The following is a 12,863-nucleotide window of genomic DNA, read 5'->3' on the forward strand; positions in this document are numbered from 1 at the left end:
TGATTTGGAAACTGTCCGAGGCAGCCCTGGCTGCTGAGACCCATTCCGTCCGGCTCCGCCACCGACTAATTTCTAGACCCCGACGGGGGAGAGTCAGGTGTTAATGCTGTTCTCCGCCCCACCCCACCCCGCATCTCCACTCCTCTCCCTTCCCCAAGTGCTGAATTAAAATAGGTGAATATGAAAGGCTGTTAAAAGAGATAAATTATTATGCAAATGTAAGTAGATTGGCACCTTCTTTGTTTAAAAAGGGGCGTTTCAAGAAAGACTTTTTTAAAATCCCTAAACTTTTTAGGATCAAAGTTGTTATTTTTTTCCTCTGTGTATTTCCACCTTTTTTTGCGGGATGGGGGTTGGGGATAGTTATTCCAGAATGTATACCTCACTTTCCAGCTTCCTAAAACAGCTGTTAGCAAACACAATGTAATCCTTCTCAGGACCGGGAAAGGTAAAGTCAGACTGGGAACTGGAGTCCCTTGGGTTGTGCCATATTGGAGCACAGACCTCAGTAGCTACCAGAAGGCCCTTTGTTCCTGCACCTAGTGTTCCCCAGGCTTCTAGGCACTTGCAGTTTTAGTGTCTGTGTCCCCCCCCCCACACACACACCCAGTTCCCTTCACATTCCTGCAGTCAGGATTTCTATCTTAATGCTACCAGTCTCACTGTTTGCTGGAAGATGGCAGTTGTTTAAAGCAAGGGTTCCCGTGCAGGTTTCATTCATTACTACCTGTGGCCTTGAAAATAATCTCTTCCGTCTCTTGAATGTATGGTAAAACATTTAACATAGTACTTGGCACAGGGCAAGGGCTCCACAAATGTTAGCTGACAGGGGCTTCTGGTTCCAGCAGGGTGGACAGTAATAGATTGCTAACACTGTATAAAAATGTATCAATAGGGTGCCTGGGTGGCTCAGTGGGTTAAGCCTCTGCCTTCCGCTCAGGTCATGATCTCAGGGTTCTGGGATTGAGTCCTGCATCGGGCTCTCTGCTCGGCAGGGAGCCTGCTTTCCCCCTCTCTCTCTACCTGCCTCTCTGCCTGCTTGTGATTTCTCTCTGTGTGTCAAATAAATAAAATCTTTTTTTAAAAAATGAGTATGCCTAATATTTTATAAATAAATAAATAAAAATGTATCAATAGAACCCAGGCTTGAGTGAGAATTCTTCACCTAAAGTTCATAAATGTAGGACAGTTTTTTGTTACTCAAAAACTTGTTGCTGCTTTTTGTTTGTTTTTTAACTTTTCTAGATTGTGTCCTAGGCGATTCAAGTTCCCAAGCAGCCTAGCTAATCTCTGAATGAGTAAGGTTTTAGCATGTTTCAATTGTTAATTATCAAATGCCAGATTGCAAATTTTGGTGGACAAATGGTATAGGAGAAGCGGGGAGACCTCTGCGGAATGCTGTCTGTAGGAGACGATGGGGGCCTATGCTGAGCTACACGGAAGGCATTTGGGTAGGTGTAGGAAAAGCATGGGTCTGCTTTACAGTAGCCGCAATCCAACTGATTGGAGAAGAGTTCGTGGATTGCTAGCTGGATAAGAAAGGAAGTGGAAATTCAGCTGAGGGCTTTGAATGCCACCATAGCACCCACTAGTAGGTGGCAAGGAGCACATGCTGGACTCCAGGGTACAAGATTGGAGTGATCAGGGGCGCCTGATCAGCCTCTGCCTCTGACTCAGGTCATGATCTCGGGATCCTGGGATCGCGAGTCCCCCATTGGGCTCTCTGCTCAACGGGGGAGCCTGCTTCCTCCTTTCCCTCTGCCTGCCTACTTGTGATTTCTCTCATCCTGTCAAATAAATAAAATAATAATAATAAAAGAAAAAAGACTGATCACCGAGGGTTCCTTATGTTCCAATTTGTGACCCTGGCCAGGTAATCTCCCCCAATTGTAAAACTGGGAAACATGTTGCAGCTCCCCTGTTGCTGAAGACACTGTGGAAGGTAAATCTGTTCAGTGCCCTCTTTGAGAATGGAAACTGAAATCAGAACTGTGCATCTCCCATACAAAATGAAAAAGAGAATTACCAAAAAATCATGTAGACCTAAAATATTTTTGTTTATTCAGGTGTTAGGCTGTAAAATGTCTTGGTCTTTGTTGCTTTAAATTGGCATGTTTTGGGGGCACCTGGATGGCTCAGTCAGTTAAGTATCTGTCTTCAGCTCAGGTCATGGTCCCCGGGATCCTGGGATCGAGTCCCGTGTATGGCTCCCTGCTCAGCTGGGGAGTCTGTTTTTCCCTCAGAATGCTGCCCCCCCTGCTTGGGCGCATTCTCTATCTCTGTCACTATCTCTGTTGCTCGCCCTTAAATAAGTAAAATATAAATAAATAGGCACGTTCTTGAACTACTAAAAGAAACTGGTTAGGTGATTAATGGAGGTGAAAGGGAGGTCTCAAGTCTAAATGGCCAAGCTCTGCCTTTTTTTCCTAATGGCAGAATCCTCTGTGGTATTTGTCTTCAATGAAATGCAAAAAGATTAAGGCCCTCTTAATGTCAAATCAGTTTATTATAGTGCCTGACTTCACCCACCTAAATCATGAACCTTTATATTCATCTGGATGTCAAAGTTTAGAGAACATATTTCAGATCTCATGAAAAGACACATATACTGAGTAAAGGAGTGATCGGTTTTTTTTGAAAAAAAAATTTTTTTTTTTAAGATTTTATTTATTTGACAGAGAGAGAGATCACAAGTAGGCAGAGAGGCAGGCAGAGAGAGAGGAGGAAGCCGGCTCCCTGCAGAGCAGAGAGCCCCGATGTGGGGCTGGATCCCAGGACCCTGAGATCATGACCTGAGCCAAAGGCAGAGGCTTTAACCCACTGAGCCACCCAGGCACCCCTTTTGTAAATTTTTTTAAAGAATTTGTTTATTGGGGCACCTGGGTAGCTCAGTTAAGTATCTGCCTTCAGCTCAGATCATCATCATAGGGTTCCTGGATCTGAGCCCCACTGGGGTCCCTGCTCAGCAAGGAATCTGCTTCTCCCTCTCCCTCTCACCCTGGGTCCTGCCATCTCTTTCTCTTAAAAAAAAATTTTTTTTTTAAATTTAAAAAAATTATTTATTTGCAACAGAGAGAGAACACAAGCAGGGGAAGAGGGGCAGAGGGAGAGGAAGAGGAAGAGGCAACTCCCCACTGAGCAGGAAGCCCCACATGGGGCTCCAACCCAGCACCCCAGGATCATGACCTGTGCCAAAGGCAGACACTTAACCAACTGAGCCACCCAGAAGCCCCTGGAGTAATAGCTCATAGACTGTGTGTTTATTGTTAATTACTAGACAAAATGGGCCTCAACATGAATTTATTGCAAGAGTTACTTTCTGCCATGAGCCAAGTTTTTGGTCTACCAAACCTAACAGCTTGTCAAGTCATCAATGACCTGCATGTTGCTGAATCCGCTGGTCCGTTATCTTATGTGGCCTGTCTGTGGTGTCTGTCACAGCTGGTCACTCCCTCCTCCAGGAAATGCTTTCTTCATCGAGTTTCCAGGACACCATACTCCCTGGGTTTCCTCCTACCTCCTTACCTACCTAAGACTCCTTCTGAGTCCTTTGCTGGTTCCTTCTTTCTTCCTCAGCTCACAGGACTCAGTCCTTCCAGACCTCTCGATTGTACCAGGAGGGACTGCACAGACTTGAGCCCCACTGCTAGACATTCCTGTCTCACCTTAGCCACTGCTTCCTTTGGGAAACCTTAGATCTCCCCAAGGTCATATTGACTGTTCCTCCTTGGGGCTCCACCAAATCCGGTACATGCTGCCCGTTTAGCTCTGGGCACACTATTTTGCTCATCTTGTTGGCTGTCCACACGTAACTGTGAGCTGCTCAGCTCGGTATCCTGTGACATAACTGGTACTCCAATAGCCTATCAGGTCTTCTTCTTCTTTTTTTTTAAGATTTTATTTATTTATTTAACAGAAAGAGAGATCACAAGTAGGCAGAGAGGCAGGCAGAGAAAGAGTGGGAAGCAGGATCCCTGCTGAGCAGAGAGCCTGATGCGGGGCTTGATCCCAGGACCCTGAGATCATGACCTGAGTCGAAGGCAAAGGCTTAACCCACTGAGCCATCCAGGCGCCCCTATCAAGTCTTCTTGATGCACCTTTTATTGCTGAGGACTTTTCCTTGGTATGGATGTGCCATTCTGTTTAACCATTTACCCATCAAAAGACACCTGGGGTGTTTCCAGTTCAGGGCTAGTACAAATAAAACTGCTACAGACATTCATGAATGTGTGTGTGTGTTTGTGTGTGTGTTTTAAGATTTTATTTATTTATTTGACAGAGAGGGAACACAAGCAGGGGGAGCAACAGAGGGAGAGGAAGAGGGAGAGGGAGAAGCAGACTCCCCGCTGACCAAGGAGCCCGACCCAGGGCTCAATCCCAGGACCCTTGGACCATGACCAGAGCCAATGGCAGACACTTAACGACTGAGTCACCCAGGTGCCCCATGAATACGTTTTAAATGCCTTTGAGTGCTTTTACTGGGTTGTATGTTGAGTGTATGTAATGTTGGTTAATTTTAGAAGAAACTGCCGAACTATTTTCCAGAGTGGCTGGACCACTTAACATCACCCACAGGCAGTGTGTGAAACATTGAGTTCCCCTGCATTCTCTTGGTATCATTAAGTCAAGACTGTTTCTTATAGACATTCTACTAGTCATGTGGTGGCACCTCATCACGGTTTTAATTTGCATTTCCTTAATGGCAAACAATGTTGACTCTCTTACATGCTTATGTGCCATCCTTACACCCTTTTTGCCAAAGTGTTTGTTCAAGACTTACCCATTTTCTAATCGGGTTTTTTGCTTTCTCTCTTGAGTTCAGAGAGTTCTATTCTGGATACAAGTCCTTTGTCTGATAATAAATTTGCAAATATTTTCTCCCTGTCTATGGCTTCTCTTCATTCTCTGAATATGGTCTTTCACAGCGTGAAAGCTTTTTTATTTTTCCCCTTTTTGCCACCTTGAGATACAATTGATAAAATATAAATTTTCTTCTAATAGATTGTGCTTTTCATGTTGTCTTAAGAACTCTTCACCTAACCCTATGTTCATGAAGATTTTTTCCTTTATTTTCTTCTAAAATTTTCATAATCTTACATTTTTTAGACCTATGATCCATTTTGTGCTAATTTTTTGGCATAGGGCTAAAGTTCAAATCTTTGCCTTTTTATCAAATTGTTTGAGCACCTTGGTGAAAAGACTTATTCCTTCCCCTTTCAACTGCTTTTGCACCTTTGTCTAGCTATATTTGTGTGACTCTATTTCTGGGTTCTTTATTCCAATTTATTGATTTGTGTGTCTATCCCTTGGGAGATACAACACTGTCTCCACAGTGTGTTTATGTAGTAGTAAGTCTTAAAATCAGGTAGTGCAAATCCAACTTTTTCAAAATTTCTTTAACTTTCCTTGCCCTTCCATATTAACTTTACAATGATAAAGTTGTCTATAACTGCAAAGATTTTTCCTGGGAATTTCAAAGGAATTGCCTTAAACCTAGAGTTCAGTTTGGAAAGAACTGGTATCTTTACTATGTTCAGTCTTCCAGTACATGGATATGGACATCTCTCCATTACTTTAGATCGTACTTGAGTTCTTCATCAGGGTTTCGTAGATTTTAGCATACAGATCCTATACATGTTTTGTCCGACATACACCTAAATACTTCTCCCTCCTACTTCCCTCCTCAACCCCTGTATATCCCCCATTGTAAATTGTATTGGTTTTTTTTAAGATTTTTTTAAAATTTTTATTTATTTGACAGAGATCACAAGTAGGCAGAGAGGCAGGCAGGGAGAGAGGAGGAAGCAGGCTCCCTGCAGAGCAGAGAGAGCCTGATGCAGGGCTCGATCCCAGGACCCTGAGATCATGACCTGAGCTGAAGGCAGAGGTTTTAACCCACTGAGCCACCCAGGCACCCCTGTATTGTATTTTAAATTTTGGTTTCCAGTTGTTTATTGACAATACATATAAATACGGTAGATTTTTATATGTTAATCTTGTATCCTGTTAAACTTGCGAAACTCATTTATTAATATTATGAGTTCTTTGTAGATTCCTTGGGGCTTTTTATTTATGTAGTCGTGCCATCTACAAATAGAGACAGTTTTATATCTTCCTTTCCAATCTTTTTTTTTTTGCCTTATTACACTGTATCCTTTCCTTGCCTTATTGAACTGGCTGGGACTTTAATCACGAGAGCTCCTGATTTTAAGAGAAAAGTGTCTAGTTTTACACCATTAAGTATGATTGTAGCTGTAGGACTTCTGTAGATGTTCCTTTTTTTTTTTTTTTTTTAAGATTTTATTTATTTATTTGACAGGAGAGAGAGAGCACAATTGGGGGAACATCAGAGGGAAAGAGAGCAGCAGGTTCCCCACTGAGCAGGGAGCCTGATGTGGGGCTGAAGCTCGATCCCAGGGCCCTGAGATCATGACCTAAGCCAAAGGCACTCAGCTGACTGAGCCACCCAGGCCCACCTCTGTAGATATTCTTTTTTTTTTCTTTTAAATTTTTTATTTATTGGATATTTTATTTATCCATTTGAGAGAGAGAGAGAGCAAAAGGAAGGGGAGAGGGAGAGGGAGAAGCAGACTCTCTGGCTGAGCAGGGAGCCCGATGCGGGACTCGATCCCAGGACCCCGGGATCATGACCTGAGCCGAAGGCAGACACTTAACAGTCTGAGCCACCCAGGTGTCCCTGTAGATATTCTTTAACAGGTTGAGGAAGTTCCTTCTATTCTTTGCTGAGAGTTTTTTTCATAAATGAATACTAAATTATGTTAAATGCTTCTTTCTGCATTGATTGGGAAGATCATATACATTGTTTTGTTTAGCCTGTTAATATGGTAAATGAGAGCTATCGGTTTTTTTAATATTGAACCAGTCTGGCAACTTCGGACTAAATTCTGCTTGGTGGGCGCCTGGGTGGCTCAGTGGGTTAAGCCTCTGCCTTCGGCTCAGAACATGATCCCAGGATCCTGGAATCAAACATCAGGCTCCCTGCTAAGTAGCCTGGTTCTCCCCCTCCCTCTCCCTGCTGTTCCCCTTGCACGTGCTATCAAAGGAATGAATAAAATCTTGGAAAAAAAAAATAGGGCGCCTGGGTGACTTAGTCATTAAGTGTCTGCCTTCAGCTCAGGTCATGATCCGAGGGTTCTGGTATTGAGTCCCACATCGGGCTCCCTGCTTGGTGGGAAGCCTGCTTTTCCCTTTCCCACACCCTCTGCTTGTGTTCCTTCTCTTACTGTGTCTTTCTCTGTCAAATAAATAAGTAAAATCTCTAAAAAAATAGTCTATTAAAAAATTTTGGTATTTGAGAAAGTGCACCTGCACAAGAAGGGGAGGAGCAAAGGGAGAGGAAGAAGCCAGCTCTCTGCTGAGCAGGGAAGCCCCATAAGGATCTCAGGACCCTGAGATTACGCCCTGAGCTGAAGGCAGATGTTTAACTGACTGAGCCACCCAGCCTCCCGGCATTTGCCTACTTCTGTGTCTGTGTGTCATTCTGGTAATTCTCTTGACATTTCAAACTTCTCGTATTTGCTACAGTGATCTGTAATCAGTGATTACAATTCACTGAAAGCTCAGAGGATGATTAGCATTTTCCAGCAATAAAGTATTTTCAAATCAAGATGTATACTCTTCTTTAGACCTAATGCCATTGCAAACTTAACAGACTACAGTATGATGTAAACATAAATTTTATAGGTACTGGGAAACAAAAAAATTTGACTCACTTTCTCGTGATACTTTTTTGCAGTGGTTGGGAACCCAACCCACAATATCCCTAAGGTATGCCTGTATTATTCTCTAAGTAAGTATCTTTGGCCTATGAGGATCTTTAGTGCTATCCCTACTTTCGTTTCTGGTAATCATAAATTGGGTCTTCCTTCTTTTTTAGGATTTTATATTTAAGTAATCTCTACCCCCAACATGGGACTCAAACTAACAACGCCTGATCAAGAGTGCATGCTCAGGGTGCCTGGGTGGCCCAGTGGGTTAAGCCTCTGCCTTCGGCTCAGGTTAGGGTCTCAGGGTCCTGGGATCGAGCCCCGCATGGGGCGTCTCTGCTCAGCGGGGAGCCTGCTTCCCCTTAGCTCTCTGCCTGCTGCTCTGCTTACTTGTGATCTCTCTCTCTCTCTGTCAAATAAATAAGTTGCATGCTCTACCAACTGAGCCAGCCAGGCACTTCCAGTTTTCCTTCTCTTGTTCTTGCTTTTTTGTCAGCCTTGCTAGAGGCTTATCAACTTTATTGATCTTTTCCAAAGAACCACCTTTTATATTGAGCTTCTCTATTGTTTTTGTGTCCAGTTTTATTGGGTTTTATTTATTGTTTCTTCACTTCTCTTCCTTTGGCTTTATTTGGTGCTTCATTTTCTAGTTTCTTGAGGGGGAAGCTTAGATTGCACTTCTATTCTTTTACAAATACCCTTCAGGGCTCCTGGGTGGCTCAGTTGGTTAAAGGACTACCTTCAGCTCAGGTCAGGATCAGGGAGCCGCCTGATTGACTCCGGTGGACTCCCTTCTTAGCGGGGAGTCTGCTTCTTCCTCTGAAGCTCTCCCTTCTCATGCTCTCTCTCTCTCAAATAAATAAAATACCCTTCAGTGTTTCCAGAATATTCCTTAGTTCCCTGAAGAACTCCTGTTTATCCATCAAAAAATCAGCTCAAGGGGCGCCTCGGTGGCTCAGGGATTAAGTATCTGCCTTTGGCTCAGGTCATGATCCCAGGGTCCTGGGATCGAGCCCCGCATCAGGGTTCCTAATCTGCAGGAAGCCTGCTTCTCCTTCTCCCACTACCCGCTACTTGTGTTCCCTCTCTCGCTGTGTCTTTCCCTGTCAAATAAATAAAATCTTAAAAAAAAAAAAAAATCAGCTCAAATGTTACTTTGGAGGCAGAACAGGGCTGTGGCCAGCCTTTCCTCCTCACCCCCACAAAAACCCCCAAACTTGTGATTATGGAAGAATCTGGGGCTAAAAGGAGAACTACAGGATTTAAATGGTGCTGGGAGAGAAGTTTTCAGGAACCTGACCCCTTTCCAACCTCTAGTCAAATGGGGTCATAAAAATGCCAACTCACATGCGTAGGCTTGAGTTTACAGGGTTATACTAAGTTTCGCAGTTGCAAAACGAATTATCATCCTCATTTGAGTGCTGGGGCAACTCAAGCAGACAACAGTTCTAGGTCCCCAATGCAGTTCTAACTCGTTGTTTGTTTGTTTTTTTTTAATGGTCTAACTCATTTTTGAAGGGAACTCTCCAAAAGCTATACCAATCTGGCCAGGGGAGAAACCCTACCGGCCCTTGGGAGCCACGAATCCCGAGGCGCCGTCCCTCCCTGCCCGCCAGGGGGCGCAGGTCCCTGCTGGGGTGGGCAGAGGCAGATAAGCTAGCAGGTGGGTAAAACGGGGGTAGGGGGGTGGGGGAGGGTCTGCGTGCTCTGAGGGGAGCCTTGAAGGCTGGACCTAGGGCTCATAGCTTGGGTCCCCAAGGGCTGACTTGGGGGCTCAGCCCTTCCAAGAGACAGGGGAGAAGAACGCGTCCCCGTGTCCTACAGGGGAGACCGGAGGCGGCGTCTTCCGTCAGCAGGGACCTTGGGTGGGAGATCGGCTCTGCCAGCTCCGCTACGCCTTCTCCGACCGGCGGAACTGCGATGGACGCGGGAGTCCAGATCTGCCTTCAGGCCCCTTCACCTTTTCTTGAACTCTCAGCCCCGCCGGTTGTCTCTGTCAGCCCCTATCCCCAATCCTCCACGCTCCTATTAGAGTCTCCTCTCTCCCTTTCCCCGCTTCAGGACCCTTCCGTGGGCCAAGAACTGGGACTGGCCTAGGAAAGCTTACCCTCCCGAGCTTTGACTTGGTACACGCCTCCTGCCTCCGCGCCCCGCTTGCGTGGCGCACACATGGAGGAGCGGGTCTCCCGTCGCTCTCGCGTGACTTAGACGCAGCGCACGGTCGCGCGAGCGCCCAGAGGGGCGGGGAGAACGGAGGCCGGGAAGGCGATTCGCGGTTCGCGGGGACAGGCGCGCGTGCGCACTGCGCAGCCCGGTCCGGAGCCCGGAGCCGTCCCGGCGCCCGCGATCTCGCGATCCTGCAGAGCGCCGCCGTTTCTTCTCTTCCCGGGTCGTGTGTGTCCGACGCTGCGCGCTCGGTCCGTGCGGGTGGGCGCCGCACTTGAGTGGCTTGGCCGGGAGCGGGCCGCGTGCTCGGGGAGAGCACCGTGGACTGGAGAGTGTAGGCGCGGAGGAAGGGGGTGCGGTGGGGGCCTGAGGTGCGGGGCGATGCCCAGAATGAATAGACACTGAGGGGGAGGGAGATCCGGGAGCTTGAGGTGATGGGGAGGGGACCGAGGCTGGGAGGCGAGAGGGGAGTTGAATGCGCCCCCTCCTGTCTGCACCCTTTGGGCTGGAAACAGGGTAGGGAAGGCAGCGAAGTCGCTTGTCACCTCTCTCTGATCTCCTCCCTTATCCGCGTCAGGGCGCACAGCATGGCGGAAAACCGAGAGCCCCGCGGGGCCGTCGAGGCTGAGCTGGACCCGGTGGAGTATACCCTTCGGAAGCGGCTCCCCCACCGCCTGCCCCGGAGACCCAATGACATTTATGTCAACATGAAGACTGACTTTAAGGCCCAGCTGGCCCGCTGCCAGAAGCTGCTGGACGGAGGGGCTCGGGGTCAGAACTCGTGCAGTGAGATCTACATTCATGGCCTGGGCCTGGCCATCAACCGTGCCATCAACATTGCCTTACAGCTGCAGGCGGGCAGTTTCGGGTCCTTGCAGGTGGCTGCCAATACCTCCACCGTGGAGCTGGTCGATGAGCTGGAACCAGAGACTGATGCGCGAGAGCCTCTGACCCGCATCCGCAACAACTCGGCCATCCACATCCGGGTCTTCAGGGTTGCCCCCAAGTAATGGAAATGGGGATGGCCACCTTACCCGCCCACCCCCACCTGACTAGGCTCAGATATGGCTCCTCTTGTACAGAGGACTCTGAATTGAGAGAGAGAGAGTATTGTCTCTTGTTGGGCCCAAGCAGTGGGTCTTCCCAGTCTTTGTGGTTTGTAACCATCGTCCTAGGCAATAAAAACTACCAATTTTGTTAGCATGCAGCCACCCCACTGCCATTGTTTCTCCCCTGTGTAAATTCTGTATGTATGGGGCAAGGGAGAGTAAGAACCTTTACAAGTATGTATGTACAGGAGGGAACCCCAAGTGTTTCCGGCCTCAGCAGAGTGCATTAATAGTACTCTGGACAGTGTAACAAAACAAGCTTTTAGTACAAGAAAAAGCCTGAGAATCCCAGTGTTTGCTTTGAATTTTTTGTACTCTCAGAGGCAGGTCGAGTGGAGAAGGTGTACACTCTTGGCTGCTGAAAGCGCAGCTGGGATGGTTGTACACTCAGGAAGCAGCTGGCTTTTTTTTTTTTTAGATTTATTTATTTATTTATTCATTTGACAGACAGAGATCACAAGTAGGCAGAGAGGCAGGCAGAGAGGGGGAAGCAGGCTCCCTGCCGAGCAGAGAGCCCGATGCGGGGCTCCATCCCGGGACCCTGAGATCATGAGCTGAGCTGAAGGCAGAGGCTTAACCCACTGAGCCACCCAGGCACCCTAGCAGTTGGCTTTTGATGGCAGTTCCCAGGACGAGGAAAGGGAGAGTTTAAGGATGAAGGGAGCAAAGACTGGGATCTCCTTTGTGTCAGGCTCTGTGACAGGGAGTAACACTGCTTTATGTGATTCCGGGTCCTGCTGGGCCCAGTGGTTTCAAGCAGCTGTGGTGCAGAGCCCTTTAGACACACCTGGGTGGGCTGCTCTTGTGGGAGAGGAGATTCCCCTGCCTGAATTACTAGGCTCACAGGTAATAAGTATTTTTTGCTTGGGTATTTTTTTTTTAAGATTTTTATTTATTTATTTGACAGAGAGAGATCACAAGTAGGCAGAGAGAGAAAGAGAGAGGAGGAAGCGGGCTCCCCGCCAAGCAGAGAGCCCAATGTGGGACTTGATCCCAGGACCCTGAGATCATGACCTGGGCCGAAGGCAGAGGCTTAACCCACTGAGCCACCCAAGCGCTCTTGCTTGGGTATTTGTGAGGGGATCTGATTTCTCATGTTTATCAAGCTAAAGTCATTGAAAGTAATGTTTGTAAAAGTGTGTGATCTATTTGCGGGTCTCGAAATCAATTTACTCGGTCCTAGCCTTTTGGAAAGTTCTTTCTCTTTACAGAAACAGACCTGAAATGGTAATGTTTTGTTAGTGCTTTTCAGTTACAGATCTGTGTGTACTACACACGGGCTAGTTATCATATAAATTGTGTTTTTTACTGTGGATGCAAGTCACAAGAGTTTGAAAGCCTCTGATCTAATAGTAACAGAATTTTACTCTAGTTTGCTTGCATGCTTTGGGATTCTGAGTATCAGGCTTCTCATTTGTCAAAATCCTTCCCTCCAGCTTGGTTATTCCTGTCGTGGGACTTAGATTCTGGGTGATGACTGCCAGCAACTCCAGAAAGACTCCTTACAGGAGGACTAGTGCTTCATTCAAACAAACATGCTGAATGCCTACTGTGGGCCAAGGCCCAGGGTGGGCCCTGGAGATACAAAACCAATTAAAAAGCCCCTGCCTTTAAGGAGCTCCCCCATTTCATTAGGAAGGTAGATAAACCCATTTTTGTGAGTGAAGTGAGTTACGTAAGAAATAAGACTGGCCATGATTTGGAAATGTGGAGAGTGAGATGGCTAATGGGTGGGGTCCAAAATGGTTTCACCTTTGACCTTGGGTATTGAAGGATGAATAGGAGTTTGCCAGGCAATGAGAAGAGAGGCCATACCTAGCAGAGAGGTCCGCATACACAAAGGGGGTTCATGAATAGGGTG

At 46.9% G+C, this 12,863-nt stretch overlaps 1 protein-coding gene across 2 annotated transcripts; it reads left to right on the forward strand.

Annotated features, from left to right (window-relative positions):
• The first annotated feature begins 9,944 nt into the window (after positions 1–9,944).
• Positions 9,945–11,100, forward strand: POP7 (POP7 homolog, ribonuclease P/MRP subunit). Of its 2 annotated transcripts, none has more exons than XM_082712953.1 (2): positions 9,945–10,144; positions 10,471–11,100. In XM_082712953.1, the coding sequence occupies exon 2, from the start codon at positions 10,481–10,483 to the stop codon at positions 10,901–10,903; it is 423 nt and encodes a 140-aa protein (XP_082569079.1). In that variant the 5' UTR covers positions 9,945–10,144; positions 10,471–10,480; the 3' UTR covers positions 10,904–11,100. The 2 variants fall into 2 exon arrangements, with proteins under 2 accessions (XP_082569079.1, XP_082569078.1); XM_082712952.1 differs by having other exon boundaries at positions 9,976–10,227.
• The last annotated feature ends 1,763 nt before the right edge of the window (positions 11,101–12,863 follow it).

The sequence above is a fragment of the Mustela nivalis genome (genome assembly GCF_964662115.1).
Source record: "Mustela nivalis genome assembly, chromosome: 19".
Taxonomy (NCBI): domain Eukaryota; kingdom Metazoa; phylum Chordata; class Mammalia; order Carnivora; family Mustelidae; genus Mustela; species Mustela nivalis.

Excerpts from the sequence above, each read along its gene's own strand:
- POP7 (XM_082712953.1), top strand. The coding sequence starts at position 10,481 with ATGGCGGAAAACCGAGAGCCCCGCGGGGCCGTCGAGGCTGAGCTGGAC.